Genomic DNA, 27,081 nt, shown 5'->3' with positions numbered 1-27,081 from the left:
TCTATCAAATTAATTTGCTATGAAACATACAACGATGAGCCAAAACATTATGACCACTGACAGGTGAAGTGAATAACATTGATTATCTTGTTACAATGGCACCTGTCAAGGGGTGGGATATATTAGGCAGCAAGTGAACAGTCATTTCTTGAAGTTGATGTGTTGGATGCAGGAGAAATGGGCAGGAGTAAAGACCTGGGCGACTGACAAGGGCCAAATTGTTATGGCCAGACGACTGGGTCAGAGCATCTCTGAAACGGCAAGGCTTGTGGGGTGCTCCCGGTCAGCAGTGGTGAGTACCTACCGACAGTGGTCCGAGGAGGGACAAACCAAAAACCGGCGACAGGGTGTTGGGCGCCCAAGGCTCATCGATGCGCGAGGGCAACAAAGGCTATCCCGTCTGGTCCGAACTGACAGAAGGTCGACTGTGGCACAAGTCACAGAAAATGTTAATGGTGGTGACGGGAGGAATGTGTCACAATACACAGTGCATCGCACCCTGCTGCGTATGGGGCTGCACACGGAGGACCAACAGCATATTAGGCAGGTGGTCATAATGTTTTGGCTCATCAGGTCATAATGTTTTGTCTGATCGGTGTATAATCTCACTCAATAGACCAGCGGAGACCCAGTGTGTTAAGCGTAAACCATCACATGCACAAGGAGTGAGCAACCTCTCCAAGTTATAATTAAAGGACAGCCCCACTGGATACTTTTCGCAACTGACACTTGCAGATGTCCCACATCTGTGCCCCTTTGAATCTTCCCTGCAGAACAGTAAAGTTCCATTCATAAACCGGGTGGCCTTATTGTCCCAGGGTCAAAAGCTTTTACAATCTGCTTTTCGTTGTTCCCCGCCCACAAATTCCCACAGAACCATGTCAGCTGCATTAGGCACAAGCTGGAGTAACTCAGCGGCATTGTGACGTTTTTTGCATATCTTTCATTCATTTGTTCTACATCATCATTACTCTTTTGCATTTAGTCATAGAGTGATACAGTGGAAACAGGCCCTTTGGCTCAACTCCCTCACACTGGCCAACAATCTCCTAGCTACCCTCGTCACACTTGCCTGCGCTTGGTCCATATCCCTCCAAACGTGTCCTATTCATGTACCTGTCCAATTGTTTCTTAATCGATGGGGTAGTCCCAGCCTCAACTACCTCCTTGTTCCATACACCCACCACCCTCTGTGTGAAAAAGTTACCCCCTCGGATTCCTATTAAATCTTTTCCCCTTTACCTTGAACCTATATCCTCTGATCCTCGATTCCCCTACTCTGGGTAAAAGACTCTATGCATCTAAAATTCTTCAATTCTTTCATTACATTCATTCTAAAATTCTTTCATTCATTCTCTCTACATCTACTGCATCTCATATCACCGTCTATAGCTCTCGTTTCCCTTTCCCTTGACTATCAGTCTGAAGAAGGGTCTCGACCCGAAATGTCACCTATTCCTTTTCTCCAGAGATGCTGCCTGACCCACTGAGTTACTTCAGCATTTTGTGTCTATCTTTAAACCAGCATCTGCTGTTCCTTCTTACATATGTCAGCTGCTTTGTTGCATGTGGAAATAGGACCATAGGTAGACACAAAATGCTGGGGTAACTCAGCAGGACAGGCAGCATCTCTGGAGAGGAGGAGAACTTCTTCAAAGTAGACATACCTTGAGGAGATTTCGCAGTGGAGCGGACAAAATGTGTCAGAAAGAACAGCAGATGCTGGTTTAAATCGAAGGTGGACACAAAACTGGCTTAGATGGGTATCGTGGTCAGTATGGAGACATTGGGCTGAAGGGCCTTTTTCCATGCTGTTTAACTATGATCTATCAAACTACTTAGTTTAGTTTAGTTCATTGTCACATGTAACGATGAATAGTGAAAAGTGTTTTTGTTGCATGATAACCAGCCAATGCGGCACGCTGGCACAGCGGTAGAGTTGCTGCCTTACAGCGAATGCAGCCTCGGAGACCCGGGTACCATCCCGACTACGGGTGCTGTCTGTACGGAGTTTGTACGTTATCTCCGTGACCTGCATGGGTTTTTTCAGAGATCTTTGGTTTCTTCCCACACTCCAAAGACATACAGGGTATGTAGGTTAATTGGCTTGGTAAATGTAAAAATTGTTCCTAGTGGGTGTAGGATAGTGTTGGTGTGCGGGGATCGCTGGTCAGCGCGGACCCGGTGGGCCTGTTTCTCTAAACTAAACAGTGGAAAGTCTATACGTGAATACAATCATGCCGTCCAGACACCTGGATAGAGTGAAGGTGGAGATTCTTGATTAGCACGGGTATCAAAGGTTATGGGGAGAAGGCAGGAGAATGGAGTTGAAAGGGAAAGATAGATCAGCCATGATTGAATGGCAGAGTGGACTAGATGGGCCGAATGGCATAATTGTGCTCCTATGACTTTTAAGATTATGAACATACCGAGTGATTACAATCCAATACAGTGCATGTACCACCACGGGACTGTATCGAAGCCAGGCGCTTCTCTGCATGCTGTTCCTAGAAGTTTAGAGATACAGCACGGAAACAGGCCCTTTCGACCCACCGGGTCCGCGCTGACCAGCGATCCCCGCACATTAAAACTATCCTACACCCACTAGTTTAAACATCGCTGGCAAATAGGATTGCACAGAACAGCACAGTAACAGGCCCTTCAGCCGACAATGTCTGTGCCAAACATGATATTAAGACTTCTCTGGAGACACAAGGAACTGCAGATGTCAGTTTACAAAAAAGATACAACGTGCTGGAGTAACTCAGGCGGCATCTTGGAGAATATGTTGAAAGAATGGTTCGACTGGGTTTGTATACACTGGTGTTTAGAAGGATGAGAGGGGATCTTATTGAAACATATAAGATTATTAAGGGATTGGACACACTAGAGGCAGGAAACATGTTCCCGATTTTGGGGGAGTGCAGAACCAGGGGCCACAGTTTAAGAATAAAAGGGAGGCCATTTAGAACGGAGATGAGGAAAAACTTTTTCACCCAGAGAGTTGTGAATCTGTGGAATTCTCTGCCTCAGAAGGCAGTGGAGGCCAATTCTCTGGATGCTTTCAAGAGGCAATTAGATAGAGCTCTTAAAGATGGCGGAAGTCATGGGAAATGGGGAGAAGGCAGGAACAGGGTACTGATTGTGGATGATCAGCCATGATCACAGTGAATGGCGGTGCTGGCTCGAAGGGCCGAATATCCTACTCCTACACCTATTGTCTATTGTCCATTGAGAACATGATTAGATGACGTTTTGGGACAGGACCTTTCCTCAGTCAGAAGATGGGTCCCGAACCAAACGTCACACTCAACGTTCTCCAGAGATGCTGTCCGACCTGCTGAGTTACTCCAGCATCATGTGTCCAACACTTATCTGCCTGCACGTGGTCTATATACCTCCATTGCCTGCTTATCCATGCGCCTAGCCAAAAGATAATTAAACACTACTACTGTATCTGCCTCCATCATCCTGATTGCTCGAGCTGCACCTAACTTAAACCATTCGTTTTGTAAAATTTTATTAACACATCAGTCATGGCGGAATAAGAGCGTGTGACACACGACGGAGCCTGGCTCCCCATCTCAAACCCATCCTGAGAGAGTCAGAGATGTGCAGCACAGAAACAGGCCCTTCGGCCCATATTGTCCATGCTGGCAAAGAAAGAGTATTGAGCTTCGATAGCTTCCTCTGGCAGCTCGTTCCAGATTCGCAGTACCCAATAAGCGAAAATGTTGCTCCTGAGGTCCCTCTTCAACTTTTCCCCTCTCACCATAAGCCTACGTCCAGTAGTTTTGGAATCCTCCACTCTGGGGAAAATGAGACTGTGAGCGTTCACTTTATCCATGCCGCTTGTGATCTTGTACACCTCAGTAAGGTCACCCCTCGGCCTCCTGCACTCCACAGAAAAAAGTGCCGGCCTATCCAACATCTCCCTGTAACTCAAGCCCAGAGCCCGGGGGGGAGAGAGAGAGAGAGAGAGAGAGGGATAGAGAGAGAGAGAGAGAGATAGGGAGCAAGATAGATAGAGATAGAGAGAGAGGGGGGGGGGAGCGGGGAGAGGGAGGGAGAGAAAGAGAGGGAGGGAGAGAGGGTAGGGGGAGAGAGAGAGAGGAGTTAACGATTCAGACTTGTCGGTTCTCAGACTTGAAGAAAAAAGTTAGAAATAAAATAGGAATTAAGCAAGTAGAGGAAGGAAAAGAGAGAAGCAGTGGACAGAATAAAAGTGAAGAGGCAATGAAAAGGGAAGGGCTTTGATCAACTGGAAGACAGATAAGAATTGGCTGGAGTGATATTAGTACAAAGAGAGTGACCAGTATATCTTTCCCATAGTCATGGTCTGGCATTAGTAGGGTTGCCAACTGTCCCGTATTAGCCGGGACATCCCGTATTTTGGGTTAAATTGGTTTGTCCCTTAAGGGACCGCCCTTATCCCGTATTAGGCCCGGACGACACTGTAGGCCCAGACACTAGCCCGGGGACCACTGTAGTCCTGGACAGTGTAGGCCCGGACACTGTAGGTCCGGACACTGTAGGCCCAGACACTGTAGCCCGGGTACCTCTGTAGTCCTGGACAGTGTAGGCCCCGGCGCCACCTAACGGAGGTTGGGTAGCAACCCGCCTCCCGGCCCGGGTGGCCGCCTTTGGTGGAGCGGGAGCACATGGCCGCTGGCTGGGTGAGGTCACCTTGTCCGTTATTTGGGAGTGAGGAAGTTGGCAACCCTAGGCTTTAGATAATTCCCTGCTTTCTGATTGATTGATCGATTGAAAGATGCAATACGGAAACAGGCCCTTGATCAAGCCAGCGATCACCCCGTACACGAGCTCCATCCTACTCACCAATCCATCTATTTTTAAAAGTCTTTAGACTTTAGACGTACAGCGCAGAAACAGGTCCTTTGACCCACCGAGTCCGTGCCGACCAGCGATCACCCTGTACACGAGCACTATCCTACACACTAGGGACAATTTACAATTATACTGAAACCAATTAACCTACAAACCTGCATGTCTTTGGAATGTGGGAGGAAACCGGAGCACCCGGAGAAAACCTATTTTCTTTGTTTCAAAATCAAGGACCAGTCTCCCCCCGGCCACTCCCTCTTCTCCCCTCTCCCATCAGGCAAAAGGTACAGAAGAGTGAAAACGCACACCTCCAGATTCAGGGACAGTTTCTTCCCCGCTGTTATCAGCAACTGAACCACCCTACCACAACCAGAGAGCAGTGCTGAACTACTATCTACCTCATTGGTGACCTTCGGACTATCCTTGATCGGACTTTGCTGGCTTTACCTTGCACTAAACATTATTCCCTTATCATGTATCTATATACTGTCAATGGCTCGATTGTAATCATGTGTTGTCTTTCCACTGTCTGGATAGCACGCAACAAAAGCTTTTCGCTGTACCTCGGCACACGTGATAATAAACTAAACAACTAAACTAAACTAAAGTTATTGTGCCGTGCTCACCTGGTCCGTGGTTGCGGGAAGGGTGGATCAGCCGGCTGTGTCTCCAGAGGTGAAACCGTCAGCGGGGGTCCTCTGGAAGCAGCGGGCCGCGGCGAGTGTTGGGAGCTGACTGCCGTCTGGCTGGCCCCCGGGGGGGGAGCGGCACCGCTGGAGGGGGGCAGGATGGGGGAGGGGAGGTCAGGCGCTCTAGAGTTAGCGGCAGCTGGGGGGTGGGGGGTGGAGAAAGCCAGCGGCCTGGGGCATCGCCGCGCGGCCAGGAGCCCTCGCCCCACAGCGGGGCCAGGGGCCGGCGGGGCCGGCGGGGCGGCCTTCTGGTGGAGCTCCTTGAAGCTCAGCCCTTCCTCCAGGGAGGAGTCGGCAGAGGTGGCTGAGGGACAACCATGCCCCGGAACGGGCTCCCCGACACCCAGCGCCTGGAGACGCTGGGCATCCCGGGCAGAGGGGCGACCACCGTGCGGGTTAGGGTCCACCTTCCCCAGAACCCTACATGTCCCAGTCAATGGTGGGCTTGACCCAGATGGAGGCTTCTCCGGCAAGTCACACCCTTCTCCCGCATCTCGCTGTTCCAAGGGGGAATAACCGTCCTTGCTTCGCTGTCCCAAGGTGGAATAATCTCCACAATCTCGCTGTCCCAAAGGGGAACTCTCTCCCCCGTCCCGCTTTTCCACGGTGGCATATCTTCCTCCGTCTCGCTTTTCCAAGGCCAAATCCTGTCCCATACCTTGGTGCGCCAAGGCAGAACCCTGTCCCGTATCTCGCCGCTCAAAGCCACAACTCCTTCGTCCATGCCGCTGTTCCGAGGAATCCTTTCCTACATCCAAAAAATCCTCTCCCACAACGTGCTGCTCCAACGTGGAATCCTCCTGTTCTTCCAATGGGGGAGCCTCTTCTGCGTCCACATCCTCTCCCCCGTCACGCCGTCCCAAGCCAGAACACTCCCCGCCACCTTGGAGTTCCGAGGAGGGAACCTGTTCCCCACCAAGCTGCCCCAAGACCCACTCCTCTCCCGCGGCACGCCTCTCCACATTCATCCCAGCCGTCACTGGCTCACCGCTCAGAATCGTCCCGACCCCGGCCTTGAGCTCGGCACTCTCGCGTCGTCGCCCTTCTCTCCCCGCGTTCCCGGCCGGCGCTCCCTCTCGGAGGCCCCTCCGCGTGGACAACTCCCCTCTCCTCTCTGCCTCCTCTTCCAGCGTGGCAGAGGGCTCTCCTCCGCTCGCCAAGGTCACCCCGGGCTCGGATAACACGGGGCTGGACTTGTGCGTCAGCTCCTCGACGGCCGACACAAAGTCCTGCTCCGTCTGCTCGCTGTGGCCGGGCCAGGCCACGCAGGTCTCGTAAAACACGTCCCGTCTCTCCAGAACCGAGGAGAATCGCTCCTCCGCCAGCGAGATGGTCTCCAGCGAGTTCACCCTGGCCGCGGTGGTCACCAACGTGGCAGCTTGTATCTCAACCAGCTGGTGGATCTCCATCGGTCCCATGGACAGAGTGGACTGGAAGTCATCCGATTTGCTTGAAGTTCCATCACCGTCCGTGGACGCATTCATCGCCTCTGCGGGGAAGTTCGACAGGCACGTCCTGTAGTGCTCCTCGCCCGTTTTCTCATTTAGGCTAAACTCAAAGGTCCCACATGAGGATTTCTCCTCGGTTGCCTCATTGCCCGACGGTCCAAATGGTTCCTCAGCGGCAGACGGTGTGGAGGAAGCATCAGGATTTAACTCGGTGAACGGTGGGCCAGTGACCACGAGGGTGACCTTCTGTTCCAACCCTTGGTCCAGCCGCTGCTCCTCCCGTGACTGCACGGCGGATGATGGGTAGTCCATCGCCACCGTCATCTCTGCCCTCTCCTCCGCCATGCCAACAGTGTCGCCCAACCGGGGCGGCTTGGCGGGCGGCGGGCCGCTCAGCGTCAAAGGGGCGGCCAACTTGCCGGGAGGACCGGGTACGGCCTTCCTCCCCTCTCCACCGGTCTCGGGACCCTCCTCCATAGCTTCGCCGAGCACGGCCCCCACGGCAACGTGGCGGAGCGAAGATCGAAAGACGGGTGGAGAACCTGGGTGGGCGTTACCGCGAATGCTCTCATTCTCCCCGCCCTCCACGAAGACGGGCGTGAGGCTGGCGTCGCCATCTTCGGCATCAGTCACTCGCCACGCAGGTCCTGGCGGCAAGAGGTTCACAACCCTGGGCTCGTCTCCAATCCCATCGACTGTGCTTCTAGAACCTTCCGTCGGCGCCAAAGACCTCCAAATGTTGGAGCCAATCTCTACTCCGCGCCCATTGACGAAGGCACGGCCTGTCTTCACTTCAAGCCCATCGTCGGTCAAGGAGCCACTTTGCCGTTCAAAGCTTTTCCCCAAGGACACATTGTCCATCACTGGAGCAGAACAGATACCCAAATCCACGCCACTCGCATCGTTCGTAGGTGGAACGGCCCAGGCAACATCTGGTGAGCCGTCACCCTCGGCCCTTGGTGGATCGCCCAATCTCATCAAAGAGCTGCTGGCTTTGGTCCCAGGCTGGCCTGGTTCTACTGAAGGACTCCTTCCCATGGGAAGTCCAGCAGCCTGGGCAGACCAGGAGAAGTTCTCACCTCCCTCTGGACACTCCACTTCCAGGTCCCGCGGCGCAGGAGAAGGCACTTGATCAGTTGGACTGCCCGCTGGCACGGCACCTGCGGGCACCCATGGGGAAGGTATCTCCAGATCATCTGATTCACCCTCAGGTCCAGGGGAATGTAAGGCAGAGGACCGCCTAGCTACCGACGGGCCAGTCTCAGCGGATGCATCTGGACCATGGAAGGAGCTTCCGTTGGACGTGGTCTCCGTGGACGCGGGGAGGCTGGAAGGAACGGTTTCTTCTGCCGCGGGCTTTCCCAGCCCGGTCCAATCCTTCCCGGCGCCACCCGGGATTGGCGCTGACTCCTCGGATGCACCGCAACAGCCAGAGGATGTACTGGAGAGAGAGGACGTGAACGGAGGTGACTTTAGTATCTCGTCAGCTACCAGCTCCTCAAAGAAAGGGTTACTCTGCAGGGCGCTGAAGAAAGGATTGGTGGTGGGCTTCGAGGGTGGTCCAAGCCCTCTCTCGGCAGCCGTGAACGGGTTAGTGTTAGTTGCGTGACTCGGGCAGTCGGGGTGGGGGGGCAAGTGAAGACAAGGTGGGAGGAGAGGAGCAGGTGGAGGATGCAACGGCAAGCAAGGGGAGGACGAGGGAGAGTCTGAACTGGTTTCTACCGCAGGAGACACTTCCAGGCTGTGGAGGCAAGACAGAAGGGTCCTCCTGATTAGTGTTGCGTTAGGGACAGACACAACAAATTCACAAGTTCACCTTTCTCCCCACACAATCACAACGCATCACACAGCTTAAACTGCTGGAGGAACTCAGTGGGTCAGGCAGCATCTGTGGTGGGCATTGACAGGCGGCATCATAAAGATAGCGGAGTCAAGGGGTATGGGGAGAATGCAGGAATGGAGTACTGATTGTGGATGGTCAGCCATGATCACAGTGAATGGCGGTGCTGGCTCGAAGGGTCGAATGGCCTCCTCCTGCACCTATTGTCTATTGTCTATTTCAGCTTGGGACACTTCTTCAGATAGGGGAGAACTTAGATCATAAGTGACAGGAGCAGAATTAGGCCATTCGGCCCATCAAGTCTACTCTGCCTCAATCTTTCCCTCTCAACCCCATTCTCCTACCTTCTCCCCATAACCCCTGACACCCATACTAATCAAGAATCTATCTGTCTTTGCCTTAAATATTATCAGTGTCGGCCACCACAGCCTTCTGTGGCAAAGAATTCCACAGATTCACCACCCTCTGACTAAAGAAACTTCCTCAAAGTAGTCATATTTTGAAGAGATTTAATAGGAACCTGACAGGCAACCTTTTCCACACGGGTGGTGGTGGGTGTATGGGATGAGCTGCCAGAGGAAATTGCTGAGGCAGGAACAGTAACCGTGTAAATTCATAAGTTCTCGGAATAGAATTATTCCATTTGTTCCATCGGCCATTCGGCCCATCAAGTCTACACCATTCAATCATGGCTGATCTATCTCTCCATCCTAACCCCATTCTCCTGCCTTCGCCATTAGCCCCCGACACCAGTTCTAGTTACCATCCTTCCCTCTGCCTTTAAACTTCACCACTCATCTTCTCTCCATAACTGATACCCATGATAGTCATACGGCATGGAAACAGGTCCTTTGGCCCAACTTGTCCACATCAACCAACATGCCCCATCTACACTAGTCCCACCTGCCTGCGTTTGGTCCATATCCCTCTAAACCTGTCCTATCCATGTACCTGTCTAAATGTTTCTTAAATGTTGCGATAGTCCCTGCCTCAACTACCTCCTCCAGCAGCTTTTCTTTACACCCACCACCTTTAGTTTGAAATGTGATACCTCAGATTCCTATTCAATCTTTCCCCCTTCACCTTAAACCTATGCCCTTTGATTCCACTACTCTGGGCAAGAGACTCTGTGCATCTACCCAATCTACTCCTCTGCTGATTTTGTACGCCTCTATAAGATCACCCCTCATCCTCCTGCGCTCTTAAGGAATAAGAGTCCCAGCCTACTCAACCTCTCCCTCTAGCTCAGAAACTCGAGTCCTGGCAACATCCTTGTATATTCTCTTTACCCGTTCCAACTTAACATCTTTCCTATAAGATGGTACCCAGAACTGAACACAATACTTGAATTGCGGCCTCACCAACGTCTGATATATCTGCAACATCGAAAATACAAATAGCAATCGTTATTCAATGCTTGGCTAAGTTTGCCATGCCTCTCCTTGCCGCTCGTGGTAAAGAGCTGTATGGCATGGAAACCAGCCCTTGGGCCCACATTGTCCATGCAACCATAGAAACATCCAAAATAGGTGCAGGAGGAGGCCATTTGGCCCTTCGAGCCAGCACCGCCATTCATTGTGATCATGGCTGATCATCCACAATCAGTAACCTGTGCCTGCCTTCTCTCCATATGCCTTGATTCCACTAGCCCCTAGAGCTCTACCTAACTCTCTTTTAAATTCATCCAGTAAATTGGCCTCCACTGCCCTCTGTGGCAGAGAATTCCACCAATTCACAATTCTGGGTGAACATTTTTTCTCTCACCTCAGTTTTAAATGGCCTCCCCTTTATTCTTAGACTGTGGCCCCTGGTTCTGGACTCCCCCAACATTGGGAATATTTTTTCTTGCTACATGACCTCCCAACATCTATACTCAATGCTCTGACTGATGGTCAATGTGCTAAAAGCCATTTTGACCACCCTATCTATTCTATGTTGTATGTTCTAATTCTCATTACATCATTATTAAAACACAGCACTGTTGACTATGGTTTGAGTTATCCCTCTGAACAGCTTAGCCTGTGTTTGAAGTGTGTGCTGATGTGTGACCATTGTTATCATGTTGGGATTAACCAGAGACAGGAACACCCTTCCAGTTAATTACAGCCCAGAAACAGATCAGTGGACAACTGGTTTATGCGTTTGCTGATACTACACACAAACCTTCCCCCAACATTTTATCTTATCCCTGCAGTGAATACTCCCAGTCTCTGGCGTGGGCTTGTTTTCTGATTGTGTATTTTTAAACTAATGTTTCGTTTAGCTTAGAGCTACAGTGCGGAAACAAGTCCTTCGGCCCACCGGGTCCGCGCCGACCAGCGATCCCCGCACACTGACGCTATCCTGCACGCACGAGGGACAATTTACAATTTTTACCGGCCGATTAACCTACAAACTTGCACATCTTTGGAGGGAGGAAACTGGAGCACCCGGAGAAAACCCATGCAGGTCACGGGGAGAACGTACAAACTCCGTACAGACAGCGCCCATAGTCAGGATAGAACCCGGGTCTATGGTGCCGTGAGGCAGCAACTCTACCGCTGCGCCACCGTGCCGCCCATGATTTTTTTTTGCACAATCTTTTTCTTTTTACTATCTTGCAGAATTTGTGTGTCACAATTGTGCTCTACAATGTTGAGAACTATATTCTGCACTCTGTATCTTCCCCTGGGCTCCACCTCCATATTAAGGCGCAGTTTCTTCCCAGCTGTTATCAGGCATTTAAAACGTTTTCTCACCAACTAGAGAGCGGTCCTGACCTCCCATCTACCTCATTGGAGACCTTCGAACTATCTTTAATCAGACTTTACTGGACTTTATCTTGCACTAAACGTTATTCCTGTTTCTGTACACTGTGGACAGCTTGATAGTAATCATGTATAGTCTTTTCTGTTCAGTTTTTTTTTCACTTCAGTTTTTTCCGTTCAGTTCAGTTTAGTTTATTGTCATGTGAACCGAGGTACAGTGAAAAGCTTTTTATTGCATGCTATCCTGTCAGCGGAAAAACGATACATGATTAAAATCGAGCCATTTACAGTGTACAGATACATGATAAGGGAATAATATTTAGTGCAAGGTAAAGCCAGCAAAAGTCCGATCAAGGATAGTCCGAGGGTCACCAATGAGGTAGATAGTAGTTCAGCACTGCTCTCTGGTTGTGGTAGGATGGTTCAGTTGCCTGATAACAGCTGGGAAGAAACTATCCCTGAATCTGGAGGTGTGCGTTTTCGCACTTCTGTACCTCTTGCCTGATGTGAGAGGGGAGAAGAGAGAGTGACCGGGGTGAGACTGGTCCTTGTGATGCTGCTGGCATTGCCGAGGTAGCGTGAGGTGTAGATGGCGTCAAATGAAGGGAGGTTGGTTTAAATAATAATAATATATTCCTTTATTCGTCCCACACCGGGGAAATTTCCAGTGTTACAGCAGCAAAGTGGATAGCAAGAGAGCAAGAGATCATTCATTATAAATAGAAGTAAAGACAAGGATAAATTGTCAGCAGTTTCCGTGTGTTCTTAGCTAATACTGTTGACTGGTCTGCTGGGAGCAGTGCTGGTTGTGCAGTCTCACAGCAACGGGAAGGAAGGACCTCCTATATCTCTCCTTCACGCACATGGGGTGAAGGAGTCTGTCACTGAAGGAGCTACTCAGTGCAGTGACATTGTCCTGCATGTGGTGGGAGTCGTTGTCCAGCAGCGATGTTAGCTTTGCCATCATCCTCCTCTCTCCCACCGCCTGCACTGAGTCGAGGGGGCAACCCAGGACAGAGCTGGCCTTCCTGACCAGCTTGTCGAGTCTCTTCCCTTCCACCGCTGAGATGCTGCTGCTCCAGCAGACCACTCCGTAGAAAATGGCCGATGCAACCACTTATCATATCATATCATATATATACAGCCAGAAAACAGGCCTTTTTCGGCCCACCAAGTCCGTGCCGCCCAGCGATCCCCGTACATTAACACTATCCTACACCCACTAGGGACAATTTTTTTTTAACATTTACCCAGCCAATTAACCTACATACTTGAAGGTCCTTAGGAGTGCTCCCTGCACTCCAAAGGACCTGAATCTCCTTAGCAGATAAAGTCTGCTCTGGCCCTTTCTGTATAACGCATCAGTGTTTTCAGTCCAGTCCAGTTTATTATTGAGGTAGACACCTAGGTACTTATAAGAATCCACCCTCTCGATGTCCATTCCCTGGATGTTCACCGGTGTCGGGGGGACCTGGCTGCACCTGCAGAAATCTACCACCATCTCCCTGGTTTTCCCCGCGTTGATCCAGAGGCGGTTCTGCTGGCACCAGTCCACAAACTCTTTGATCAGTTCTCTGTACGCCCTGTCCTCGTCGCCCGTGATGAGGCCGACGATAACAGAGTCGTCAGAGAACTTCTGTAGATAGGAGTTTGTGTGATGGTCTGGGCTGCGTCCATAATTCGCTGCTATTTCTAGCGGTCTTGGATGGAGCTGTTCCCAAACCAAGCTGAGATGCATCCTGATAAAATGCTTTCTATGGTGCACCTGTAGAAGTTGGTGAGAGTTGTTAGGGACGTGCTGAACTTCCTAAGCCTTGTAAGGTAGTAGAGGCGTTGGTGTGCTTGCTTGGTCGTTGCTTCAGTATGGGTGGTCCAGGAGAAGTTACTGGTGATATTGACTCCTAGGAATTTGAAGTTTTCAACCATCTCTACTTCGACGCCATCACTGCAGACTGCGGAATGGGGACCGCTTCACTTCCTGAAGCCGATCACCATCTCCTTTGTCTTGCTGACATTGAAAGGTTGTTGTCTCGAGGATACGAGGTTCTCGATCTCCTTCCTGTCACCTACAAATTTGTACGTTGAATTAGATGTGTACATTGCTGCAAAGTGGTGGGTGTACAAGGAGTACAGAAGGGGGCTGGGAACGCAGCCTTGTGGGGCACCGGTGTTGAGGATTATCATAGAGGATGATTTGTTCCCCCGATCCTCACTGATTGGGGTCTGTTGGTCTGGAAGTCGAGGATCCAGTTGCAGAGATGAGTGCTGACCCCAAGTCCTAGGAGTTTTTTGCGATAAGCTTAGATGGGATAATGGTATTAAAGGCTGGGCATGTTGTCTATGAAGCTGCAGTCTATGTAGTCTGATGTTGGTATCTGTTTATCCAGGTGTTCCAGGGATGAGTAGGGCCGGGGTGATGGCATCATCTGTGGATCTGTTGTAGCAGTAGGTGAACTGCAGTGGGTCAAGGCCGCTGGGTGGACAGGATTTAATATGTTCCATAACTAGCCTCTCAAAACATTTCATGATGGTGGATGTCAAGGCCGCTGGAAGGTGGTCGTTCAGGCGTGAGGTCTTGCCTTTCTTCGGCACCGGGATGATGGTGGTCTTCTTGACGCGTGTGGATACCGCAGAACGGAGTAGGGAGAGGTTAAAGATGTCCGTGAATACTCCTGCTAGCTGGTCTGCGCAGCTACTGAGGACACGGCCAGGAACTCCATCTGGGCCAGTTGCATTCCGTGGGTTTGCCCTAAGGAAGGCCGATCTAACCTCTGCCACAGTCACCCTGGGGAGAGGCACAATGGGGCCTGAAGGGCCACGTGCCACTGCCCTGTTGGCTTTCTGCTCGAAGCGAGCGTTGAAAGCATTCAGTTGAGCATTCAGTTCGTCGGGTAGGGCGGCACTATCACCAGTGATGTTACCTGACCTCGCTTTGCAGCCAGTTATCGTATTCGGACCTTGCCACTTTGCTGCCTGGATAACACGCAACAAAAATACCTTTTGACTGTACCTCGGAACACGTGACAATGATAATAATAAACTAAATCTCTTTAGTTTAGTTTAGTTTAGTTTAGAGATACAGCGCGGAAACATGCCTTTCGGCCCACCGGGTCCGTGCCGACCAGCGATCCCCACTATCGTGGATCAACACTATCCTACACACACTTGGGACAATTTACATTTGTACCAATCCAACTAACCTACAAACCTGGAGTGTAGGTCTTTGGAGTGTGGGAGGAAACCGAAGATCTCGGAGAAAACCCACGCGGGTCACTGGGAGAACGTACAAACTCCGTACAGACAGCACCTGTGGTCGGGATCGAACCTGGGTCTCCGGCGCTGCCTTCGCTGTGAGGCAGCAACTCTACCTCTGCGCCACGCCCGTGTTGTACTTGAGTTTGGCTTGATTGTAATGATGTGTATAGTATCTGATCCATTTGGATAAAATGCAAAACAAAGCTTTTCACTGTACCTCGTTACACATTACAATAATCAACCTAAACCTGACCTGTGTGCAATCTATTTCCTCGTGTGCTGTCTATGTGCCTGTGATACGGCTGCAGACCAGATTTTATAAGTGCATACGTTCTAGGAGCAGAATTAGGCCATTCGCCCCTTCACAGACGTACAGGCTTGTAGGTTAATTGGCTTGGTAAATGTAAAACTTATCCCCAGTGGGTGTAGGATAGTGTTAGTGTGCGGGGATCGCTGGTCGGCGCGGACCCGGTGGGCCTAAAGGGCCTGTTTCTGCGCTGTATCTCTAAACTAAACTAAGTCTTCTCCACCATTCAATCATGGCTGATCTATCTCCCCCTCTCAACCCCATTCTCCTGCCTCTCCCCATTACAACTGACACCCGTACTAATCAAGAATCTGGCAACCTTCACCTTAAAAATATCCACTGACTTGGTTTCCACTCATGAAATTTCTCCTGATCTCCTTTCTAAAGGTACGTCCTTTAATTCTGAGGCTGTGACCTCTGGTCCTCTGTGACCTCTGGTCCTAGACCCTCCCACCAGTGGAAACATCTTCTCCACATCCACTCCATCCAGGCCTTTCACTGGAATTTTCATTGTACCTGACAATACCTCACAATTGTGTACTTGACTAGAAACCTGACGACACCACCTAAACAATCATTTTCCAAGTTCTAACTTCTCTAACTTCAAATAGCCCTTGCTTTCCCACTCTCTTCATCCCCTTCCCCCTTCCCATTTCTCCGACCAGTCTTACTCTCTCCGACTACTTTTTTATCAGTTTGCTTTGTTGTTACCTTCTCTCAACTCTACATCAATGATTTGGATGAGAACATACAGGGCAAGATTAGCAAGTTTGCTGATGATACAAAAGTGAGTGGTTTTGCCGATACTGAAGATGGTTGTGAACGATTGCAGCAGGATCTGGATCGATTGGCCAGGAGGGCGGAGGAATAGTTGATGAAGTTTAATACAGAGAAGTGTGAGGTGTTGCATTTTGGGATGTCGAACAAGGGCTGGACCAACACAGTGAATGGTAGGCCTCTGGGTAGTGTAGTAGAGCAGAGGGATCTATGAGTACAAGTGCATGGTCCCTTGAATGTCGAGTCGCATGTAGATAAGGCGGTCAAAAAGGCTTTCATCAGTCAGAGTATTGAGTATAGAAGTTGGGAGGTCATGCTGCAGTTGTATAAGACATTGGTGAGACTGCATTTAGAATATTGTGTTCAGTTCTGGACATCATGTTATAGGAAAGATATTGTCAAGGTTGAAAGGGTTCAGAAAAGATTTACGAAGATGTTGCCAGGACTAGAGGGTGTGAGCTACAGGGAGAGGTTGAGCAGGCTGGGTCTCTATTCCATGGAGCGCAGGAGGATGAGGGGTGATCTTATAGAGGGAATAGATCGGGTAGATGCAGAGTCTTTTACACAGAGTAGGGGAATCGAGGAACAGAGGACATAGGTTCAAGGTGAAGGGAAAAGATTTAATAGGAATCTGAGGGGTAACTTTTTCACACAGAGGGTGGTGGGTGTATGAAACAAGCTGCCAGAGGAGGTAGTTGAGGTTGGGACTATCCCATCGTTTAAGAAACAGTTGGACAGGTACATGGATAGGACAGGTTTGGAGGGATATGGACCAAGCGTAGGCAAGTGGGACTAGGGCAGCTGGAACATTGTTGGCCGATGTGGGCGAGTTGGGCCGAGGGGCCTGTTTCCACACTGTATCAATCTATGACTCTAACTAACAATGATCTATTCTACATCTTCCTTGATCTCCATTCCATTTGTCCTGTTTTCACTCCTTACACATCCTTATCTATACACTTCCTTACCTATGTACCGCCCACTTCCCTGACATCAGTCTGAAGCAGGGTCTCGACCCGAAACGTCACCCATTCCTTCTCTCCAGAGATGCTGCCTGTCCCGCTGAGTTACTCCAGCATTTTGTGTCTATCTTCGATTTAACCCAGCATCTGCTATTCCTTCCCACACATTTTCCAAGTTCTTATCCATCCCTGGCTGTAAAGAAGATTTATTCTGAATTTTCTAGAGGATTTAGAGGTCATCGTCAAATACATCACGGAAATAGGGCCTGTGGCCCAACATCCATGCTGATCAAGAGTCCCAATCTGCCCGTATTTGGCCCATATCCCCCTAAACCTTAGGTGGACCCAAAATGCTGGAGTAACTCAGCGGGTCAGGCCGCATCTCTGGAGAGAAGGGAATGGGTGACGTTTCGGGTCGGGACCCTTCTTCAGACAGGTTAATTGGCTAGGTAAATGTTTTTTAAAAATTGTCCTTAGTGGGTGTAGGATAGTGTTAATGTGCGGGGATCGCTGGTCGGCGTGGTCCCGGTGGGCCGAAGGGCCTGTTTCCACTCTGTATCTTTAAACTAAACGACATCCTTCCTGTAGCAGGGTGACCTCAATTTAACACAGTACTCCAAGTGTGGCCTCACTGATGTCTTGTACAACTGTAACGGAACGTCCCGACTTCAAAACTCATTACCCTAACTGATGACGGCCAATGTACCATAAGCCTTCTTCACCACCCTATCAAACTGTGACGCCACTTTCAGGTCTACAATGTACCTGAACTCTTAGATCCCTCTGCTCTACAATACTCCCCAGAGCCCCACCATTCACTGTGTAGGTCCTGCCCTGGTTTGACTTCCCAAAATGCCACAGCTCGCACTTATCTGCATTAAACACCAATTAGCCATTCCTTAGCCGACTTGCTCAACCCATCAAGTGCTCACTGTAATTTTTGATTACCATCTTCGCTGTCTACAATACCACCCACTGTAGTGCCATTTACTATACCACCCACTTTAGTGTAGTTTAGCAATTAGTTCCTCCCAATGGTGACACTTTTTTTTGTACCTCTCCCTTCCCTTCCCAAGCTACTTTGTGCGGCACGGTGGCGCAGCGGTACAGCTGCTGCCTCACAGCGTCAGAGACCCGGGTTCCATCCTGATCACGGGTGCTGCCTGTACGGAGTTTGTACGTTCTCCCCGTGACCTGCGTGGGTTTTCTCCGGGTGCTCCGGTTCCCACCCACATTCCAAAGACATGCAGGTTTTTTTAGGTTAATTGGCTTCTGTAAAATTGTAAATTGTCCCTCGTGTGTAGGATAGTATTAGCGTGTGAGGATCGCTGGTCGGCGCGGACTCGGTGAGTCTGAAACGTCACCAATTCCTTCTCTCCAGAGACGCTGCCTGTCCCGCTGAGTTACTGCAGCTTTTTTTCTATCTTCTGTGGGCGGAAGGGCCTGTTTCCTGGCTGTATCTCCAAACTAAACTAAACTTTACTTACAAAAGGCTATCTTTGCATTGGAGGCAGTCCAAAACACATTCACTCAGCTAATTCATGGCACGAGAGGGTTGTTCTATCACGAATAATGGGTAACGATGTCAGAAGATGGGAGGAACATCAATAATCTGATGGAATGGTGCCAGAACAATCTTGCTCTGAAAATTAGCAAGATGAATGAGCTTGCAAAAATTCATAAGTGATCGAATTAGGCAGAATTAGGCCATTCGGCCCATCGAGTCCACTCCGCCATTCAATCATGGCTGATCCATCTCTCCCTCCTAACCCCATTCTCCTGCCTTCTCCCCGTACTAATTAAGAATCTATCTATTTCCGCCTTAACAATATCCACTGACTTGGCCTCCACAGCCTTCAGTGGCAATGAATTCCACAGAAATTCCTCCTCATCTCCTTTCTAAAGGTATGTCCCTTTATTCTGAGGCTATGACCTCTGGTCCTAGACTCTCCCACTAGTGGAAACATCCTCTCCACGCCAGCTCTTTCCGGGCCTTTCACTATTCTGTAGATAAGACCATGAAACTGAACGTTGACTTCATAGAGGGAATGTCAGGAGACCACGTGCCAGATTTCATTGGTGGGTCGATGGTGGAGAGAGGTTGCGGCTTCAAACTAGTTTAGTTTAGAGATACAGCACAGAAACAGGCCCTTCGTGTCCACGCCGACCAGCGATCCCCTCACACCAACACTATCCTACACACACTAGGGACATAGAAACATAGATAGAAACATAGAAAATAGGTGCAGGAGGAGGCCATTCGGCCTTTCAAGCCAGCATTGCCATTCATTGTGATCATGGCAGATCGTCCCCAGTCAATAACCCGTGCCTGCCTTCTCCCCATATCCCTTGATTCCACTAGCCCCTAGAGCTCTATCTAACTCTCGCTTAAATCCATCCAGTGATTTGGCCTCCACTGCTCTCTGTGGCAGAGAATTCCACAAATTCATAATTCTCTGGGTGAAAAAGTTTTTTTCTCACCAGTTTTAAATGGCCTCCCCTTTATTCTAAGACTGTGGCCCCTGGTTCTGGACTCGCCCAACATTGGGAACATTTTTACTGCATCTAGCTTGTCCAGTCCTTTTATAATTTTATATGTTTCTATAATATCCCCTCTCATCCTTCTAAACTCCAGTGATTACAAGCCCAGTCTTTTCAATCTTTCCTCATATGTCAGTCCCGCCATCCCAGGGATTAACCTGGTGAACCTATGCTGCACTGCCTCAATTACAAGGATGTCCTTCCTCAAATTAGGAGACCAAAACTGTACACAGTACTCCAGATGTGGTCTTACCTGGGCCCTATACAACTGCTGAAGAACCTCTTTACTCCTATACTGAAATCCTCTTGTTATGAAGGCCAACATTCCATTAGCTTTCTTCACTGCCTGCTGTACCTGCATGCCAACTTTCAGTGACTGGTGTACAAGGACACCCAGGTCTTGCTGCACCTCCCCCTTACCTAACCTAACTCCATTGAGATAATAATCCGCCTCCTTGTTTTTGCCGCCAAAGTGGATAACCTCACATTTATCTATATTATACTGCATCTGCCACGCATCTGCCCATTCACTCAACCTGTCCAGGTCACCCTGCAACCTCCTAACATCCTCTTCATTTTACACTGCCACCCAGCTTTGTGTCATCCGCAAACTTGCTAGTGTTGCTTCTAATTCCCTCTTCCAAATCATTAATATCTATGGTAAACAGTTGCGGCCCCAACACCGAGCCTTGCGGCACTCCACTCACCACTGCCTGCCATTTTGAAAAGGACCCGTTTACTCCTACTCTTTGCTTCCTGTCTGCCAACCAATTTTTTATCCATGTCAACACACTACCCCCAATACCATGTGCTCTAATTTTGGTCACCAATCTCCCGTGTGGGACCTTATCAAACGCTTTCTGGAAGTCTAGATACACTACATCCACTGGCTCCCCATCATCCATTTTACTTGTCGCATCCTCAAAAAAATCTAGAAGATTAGTCAAGCATGATTTCCCTTTCATAAATCCATGCTGACTTGGACTTATCCTTTTCCTGCTATCCAAATGCACCGTTATTACCTCTTTAATAATTGACTCCAGCATCTTTCTCAACACCGAAGTCCGGCTAACTGGTCTGTAAATCCCCGTTTTCTCTCTCTCGCTCCTTTCTTGAAAAGTGTGATAACATTAGCTATCCTCCAATCCACAGGAACTGATCCTGAATCGATTGAACATTGGAAAATGATCACCAATGCGTCCACTATTTCTAGAGCCACCTCCCTGAGGACCCTGGGATGCAGACCATTAGGCCCAGGGGATTTATCATCCTTCAGTCCCATTAGTCTACCCAATACTATTTCTCGCCTAATGAAAATTTCTTTCAGTTCCTCTACCCCCCTAGATCCTCTGTCCTCCAATACATCTGGGAGATTGATTGTTTCTTCCTTAGTGTAGACAGTTCCGAAGTACCTGTTCAACTCTTCTGCCATTTCCTTGTTACCCATAATAATTTCTGCCTTCAAGGGACCCACATTTGACTTTGCTACTCTTTTTCTCTTAACATATCTAAAGAAGCTTTTACTGTCCTTCTTTATATTCTTGGCCAGCTTCCCCTCGTACTTCATCTTTTCAGCCCGTATTGCCCGTTTTGTTACCTTCTGTTGTCTTATGAAAGTTTCCCAATCCTATGGCTTCCGGCTACTCTTTGCTGTGTTATACATCTTTTCTTTTACTATTATTCCATTGCTAACTTCCCTTGTCAGCCACGGTTGCCTCCTACACCCCTTAGAATCTTTCTTCCTTTTTGGAATGAAATTATCCTGCGTCTTCCTGATTATGCCCAGAAATTCCTGCCATTGCTGTTCCACCGTCAATCCTGCTAGGATCCCTTTCCAGTCTACCTTGGCCAGCTCCTCTCTCATGCCTTCATAGTCCCCTTTGTTCAACTGCAACACTGACAGGGGAGAGCCTGTCAGTAACCAGGAAAATTGACAGGGGATGTGGTGTACCTTGACTTTCAGAAAGCCTTTGACAAGGTTCCACATAGGAGATTAGTGGGCAAAATTAGAGCACATGGTATTGGAGGTACGGTATTGACATGGATAGAAAATTGGTTGACAGACAGAAAGCAAAGAGTGGGGATAAATGGGTCCCTTTCAGAATGGCAGGCAGTAACTAGTGGGGTACCGCAAGGCTCGGTGCTGGGACCGCAGCTATTTACAATATACATTAATGACTTGGATGAAGGGATTAAAAGTACCATTAGCAAATTTGCAGATGATACAAAGCTGTGTGGTAGTGTGAACTGTGAGGAAGATGCTATGAGGTTGCAGGGTGACTTGGACAAGTTGAGTGAGTGGGCGGATGCATGGCAGATGCAGTTTAATGCGGATAAGTGTGAGGTTATCCACTTTGGTGGTAAGAATAGGAAGGCAGAGTATTATCTGAATGGTGTCAAGTTAGGAACAGGGGACGTACAACGAGATCTGGGTGTCCTAGTGCATCAGTCACTGAAAGGAAGCATGCAGGTGCAGCAGGCAGTGAAGAAAGCCAATGGAATGTTGGCCTTCATAACAAGAGGAGTTGAGTATAGGAGCAAAGAGGTCCTTCTGCAGTTGTACAGGGCCCTAGTGAGACCGCACCTGGAGTACTGTGTGCAGTTTTGGTCTCCAAATTTGAGGAAGGATATTCTTGCTATTGAGGGCGTGCAGCGTAGGTTTACTAGGTTAATTCCCGGAATGGCGGGACTATCATATGTTGAAAGACTGGAGCGACTAGGCTTGTATACACTGGAATTTAGAAGGATGAGAGGAGATCTTATCGAAACATATAAGATTATTAAGTGGTTGGACACGTTAGAGGCAGGAAACATGTTCCCAATGTTGGGGGAGTCCAGAACAAGGGGCCACAGTTTAAGAATAAGGGGTAGGCCATTTAGAACTGAGATGAGCAAAAACTTTTTCAGTCAGAGAGTTGTGAATCTGTGGAATTCTCTGCCTCAGAAGGCAGTGGAGGCCAATTCTCTGAATGCATTCAAGAGAGAGCTGGATAGAGCTCTTAAGGATAGCGGAGTCAGGGGGTATGGGGAGAAGGCAGGAACTGGGTACTGATTGAGAGTGATCAACCATGATCACATTGAATGGCGGTGCTGGCTCGAAGGGCCGAATGGCCTCCTCCTGCGCCTATTGTCTATTGTCTATTGACACTTCCGATTTAACCTTCTCCTTCTCAAATTGCAGATTAAAACTAATCATATTATGATCATTACCTCCAACCTCCTTTACCTCGAGTTCTCTTATCAAATCTGGTTCATTGGACAACACTAAATCCAGAATTGCCTTTTCTCTGGTAGGCTCCATTACAAGCTGCTCTAAGAATCCATCTCGGAGGCACTCTACAAACTCTCTTTCTTGAGGTCCAGAACCAACCTGATTTTTCCAGTCTACATGCATATTGAAATCCCCCATCACCACAGTGGCATGACCTTTCTTACATGCCAGTTTTAACTCCTGCTGTATCTTACACCCTACATCCAGGCTACTACTTGGGGGTATGTAGATAACACCAATTAGTGTCTTCTTGCCTTTATAATTCCTCAACTCAATCCACAGTGACTCTACCTCGTCAGTCCCTACAATCTACAATTATACCAAGCCAATTAACCGGCACACTTGTACATCTGTGGAGCACCCAGAGAAAACCCACGCAGGTCACGGGGAGAACGAACAAACTCCGTACAGACAGCACCCGTGGTCAGGATGGAACTCGGGTCTCTGGCGCTGTGAGGCAGCAACTCTACCACCGCACCACCTCGATGTTGCATTTCTGGGTGTTAAGATCTCGACTGACCCGCCCTGGGCCCAGCATGGAGATGGAATCATGAAGAAGGCAAGTCAGCACCTCTGCTTTATTTGAGGTTTAAGATTCAGCATGTCACTGAATACACTAACAAACTTCTAGAGGTGCATTGTAGTATGTGTTCTGACCGGTTGTATCATGGCCTGGTACAGCCATTCCAACGCACAGGAATGCAAGAGGCATCACGGTCCATCACGGGCTCAGCCCTCCCCATCATCGAGAGCATCTACACAGGGCGCTGCCTCAAGAAGGCGCATCTACCATCAAGGATGCCCACCATCCGGGCCATGCCCTCTCTCACTGCTGCCGTCGGGCAGGAGGTACAGAAGCCTGAAGTCCCACACCACCAGGTTCACGAACAGATACTTTCCCACAACCATCAGGTTCTTGAACTGACCCGCACAACCGCAGTGCGTTCACGGTGGTGGAGCGGTAGAGTTGCTGCCTTACAGCGAATGCAGCGCCAGAGACCCAGGTTTGATCCCGACTATGGGTGCTGTCTGTACGGAGTTTGTACGTTCTCCCCGTGACCTGCGTGGGTTTTCTCCGAGATCTCCGGTTTCCTCCCACCTTCTAAAGACGTACAGGTTTGTAGGTAAATTGGCTTGGTAAATGTTTTTAAAAATTGTCCCTAGTGTGTGTAGGGTAGTATTAGTGTACAGGGATCGCTGGTCGGAGCAGACTTGGTGGGCCAAAGGGCCTGTTTCCGTGTTGCATTTTTAAACTAAACTAAACCCTAAATCTCACTTCAGCAACGGAACACACACACCACCTCCTGCACTACCATTAACTTGTTTTTCTCTAAATAGTTTCTAAATATGTTTTTGCACTAACATCATATGGTCATAGAGTGATACAGCATGGAAACAGGCTCTTCAGTCCAACTTGCCCACACCGGCCAACATGTCCCAGCTACACCAGTCCCTCCTGCCTGCATTTGGCCCATATCCCTCTAAACCTGTCCTGTCCATGTACCTGTCTAAATGTTTCTTAAATGTCTTGTTGTGTTTCTAGACTTTGGGACACAGAATAGGAACATAGAACAGTACACAGTGCAAGAACAGGCTCAGAATGTCCATGCCCAACATGGTGCCAAGTTAAATCATTGCTCTGCCTGCACATAATCTTTATAACCTCCATTCCCTGCATATCCATGTGCCTTTCAATAGACAATAGACAATAGGTGCAGGAGTAGGCCATTCGGCCCTTCGAGCCAGCACCGCCATTCAATGTGATCATGGCTGATCATTCTCAATCAGTACCCCGTTCCTGCCTTCTCCCCATACCCCCTGACTCCACTATCCTTAAGAGCTCTATCTAACTCTCTCTTGAAAGCATCCAGAGAACTGGCCTCCACTGCCTTCTGTGGCAGAGAATTCCACAATTTCACAACTCTGGGTGAAAAAGTTTCTTCTCACCTCAGTTTTAAATGGCCTCCCCTTTATTCTTAGACTGTGTGGCCCCTGGTTCTGGACTCTCCCAACATTGGGAACATTTTTCCTGCATCTAGCTTGTCCAGTCCTTTTATAATTTGGTACGTCTCTATAAGATCCCCTCTCATCCTTCTAAACTCCAGTGAATACAAGCATCGCCATTCTGGTAAACCACCTCTGCACCCTCTCCAAAGCCTCCACATCCGTCTTATAATGGGGCGACCAGAACTGCACGCAACACTCCAAATGCGGCCGAATCAAAGTCATGACTTATCCGTGCATCATGTCTTCCTGCCTCCAATAGAATGCCCTGAGCAATGAAGGCAGCATACCGTACAAATGTGTAGGAAAAAAACTGCAGATGCTGGTTACAATCGACGGTAGACACAAAATGCTGGAGTAACTCAGCGGGTCAGGCAGCGTCTCTGGAGAGAAGGAATTGGTGACGTTTCGGGTCTCGACCCTTCTTCAGACTGAAGAAGTCTGAAGAAGGGTCTCAACCCGAAACTATGCTATGGAGGGCGTGCAGCGTAGGTTCACTAGGTTAATTCCCGGAATGGCGGGACTGTCGTATGTTGAAAGGCTGGAGCGATTGGGCTTGTATACACTGGAATTTAGAAGGATGAGGGGGGATCTTATTGAAACATATAAGATAATTAGGGGATTGGACACATTAGAGGCAGGAAACATGTTCCCAATGTTGGGGGAGTCCAGAACAAGGGGCCACAGTTTAAGAATAAGGGGTAGGCCATTTAGAACGGAGATGAGGAAGAACTTTTTCAGTCAGAGAGTGGTGAAGGTGTGGAATTCTCTGCCTCAGAAGGCAGTGGAGGCCAGTTCGTTGGATGCTTTCAAGAGAGAGCTGGATAGAGCTCTTAAGGATAGCGGAGTGAGGGGGTATGGGGAGAAGGCAGGAACGGGGTACTGATTGAGAGTGATCAGCCATGATCGCATTGAATGGCGGTGCTGGCTCGAAGGGCTGAATGGCCTACCCCTGCACCTATTGTCTATTATCTATTGTCACCCATTCCTTCTCTCCAGAGATGCTGCCTGACCCGCTGAGTTACATACCATACGCCTTCTTTATCACTCTGTCGACTTGTGTTGGCACTTTCAGGCAGCTATGGACTTGGACCCCAAGATCCCTCTGTACATCCAGCAATCTCGTTATCATCTGCAAACCTACTAACCACAGAAAGCCTATTGTTGGGTTACATCACAGCTTGGTTATGAACAGCTCTGTCCAAGACCGCAAGAAATTGCAGAGAGTTGTAGATGTAGCCCAGTCCATCGCACACACCAGACTTAGAAACATAGAAAATTAGGTGCAGGGCTAGGCCATTCGGCCCTTCGAGCCAGCACCGCCATTCAATACGATCATGGCTGATCATCTAAAATCAGTACCCCATTCCTGCTTTTTCCCCATATGCCCACTCCCCACCAACGACTCCATCTACACCACGCTGCCTCTCTCTCTATCCACTCCCCCTTCCCAGTTCTCCCACCAGTCTTACTGTCTCTGACTACATTCTATCTCTGTCCCACCCACTCCCCTGACATCAGTCTGAAGAAGGGTCTCGACCCGAAACGTCACCCATTGCTTCTCTCCATAGATGCTGCCTGACCCGCTGAGTTACTCCAGCATTTTGTGTCTACCTAGTGGAATGAGAACTTAGATAAATGTAGGCACAATTCTGACCTCCCATCTACCTCATTGGAGACCCTCAGACTATCTTTAATCGAACTTTACTGGAGTTTATCTTGCACTAAACGTTATTCCCTTTATCATGTATCTACTCTGTGGACGGCTTGATTGTAATCATGTATTGTCTTTCTGCTGACTGGAAAACGTGCAACAAAAAGCTTTTCACTGTACCTCGGTACATGTGACAATAAACTGAGCTACAATAAAAGGCCAGTGAAGTACGATTAAAGGTAGTCCAAAAGTCTCCAATGAGGTGGATGGGAGGTCAGGACCACTCTCTCTTTGTTGGTGGGATGGTTCAGTTGCCTGATGAAAGCTGGGAAAAAACTGTCCCTGAATCTGGAGGTGTGCGTTTTCACACTTCTGTACCTTTTGCCCGATGGGAGAGGGGAGAAGAGGGAGTGACCGGGGTGCTTCTCATCCTTGATTATAGAAACCTAGAAAATAGGTACATTTCCCAGATATGTAGGTTTAACCCAGTCAATTAACCTACATATCTGTGAAAAAGGCCATTTGGCCTTTCGAGCCAGCACCGCCATTCACTGTGATCATGGCTGATCATCCACAATCAGTAACCCGTGCCTGTCTTCTCCCCATATCCCATGATTCCACTAGCCCCTAGAGCTCTATCTAACTCTCTTTTAAATTCATCCAGTGAATTGGCCTCCACTGCCTTTTGTGGCAGAGAATTCCACAAATTCACAACTCTGGGTGAAAAAGTTTTTTCTCACC

The 27,081-nt window shown here is 49.1% G+C and overlaps 2 protein-coding genes across 2 annotated transcripts in view; both read right to left on the bottom strand.

Annotated features, from left to right (window-relative positions):
• Positions 1-27,081, bottom strand: part of LOC144598321 (uncharacterized) — a 73,245-nt gene that overhangs the window by 7,156 nt on the left and 39,008 nt on the right. The window contains exon 5 of the mRNA XM_078408322.1: positions 5,472-8,423. Coding sequence (XP_078264448.1) covers positions 5,472-8,423 — 2,952 coding nt within the window. The remainder of the gene's footprint in view (positions 1-5,471; positions 8,424-27,081) is intronic.
• LOC144595825 (uncharacterized) lies at positions 13,338-25,760 on the bottom strand. Its single transcript, XM_078403594.1, has 2 exons — positions 25,716-25,760; positions 13,338-14,542 (listed from the first exon to the last, which is right to left on the bottom strand). The coding sequence occupies exons 1-2, from the start codon at positions 25,716-25,718 to the stop codon at positions 13,949-13,951; spliced, it is 597 nt and encodes a 198-aa protein (XP_078259720.1). The 5' UTR covers positions 25,719-25,760; the 3' UTR covers positions 13,338-13,948.

This window comes from Rhinoraja longicauda, chromosome 1 (assembly GCF_053455715.1).
Source record: "Rhinoraja longicauda isolate Sanriku21f chromosome 1, sRhiLon1.1, whole genome shotgun sequence".
Taxonomy (NCBI): domain Eukaryota; kingdom Metazoa; phylum Chordata; class Chondrichthyes; order Rajiformes; family Arhynchobatidae; genus Rhinoraja; species Rhinoraja longicauda.
The sequence above is the reverse complement of the archived record's forward strand: the minus strand, read 5'-3'. Positions and strand labels throughout refer to the sequence as shown.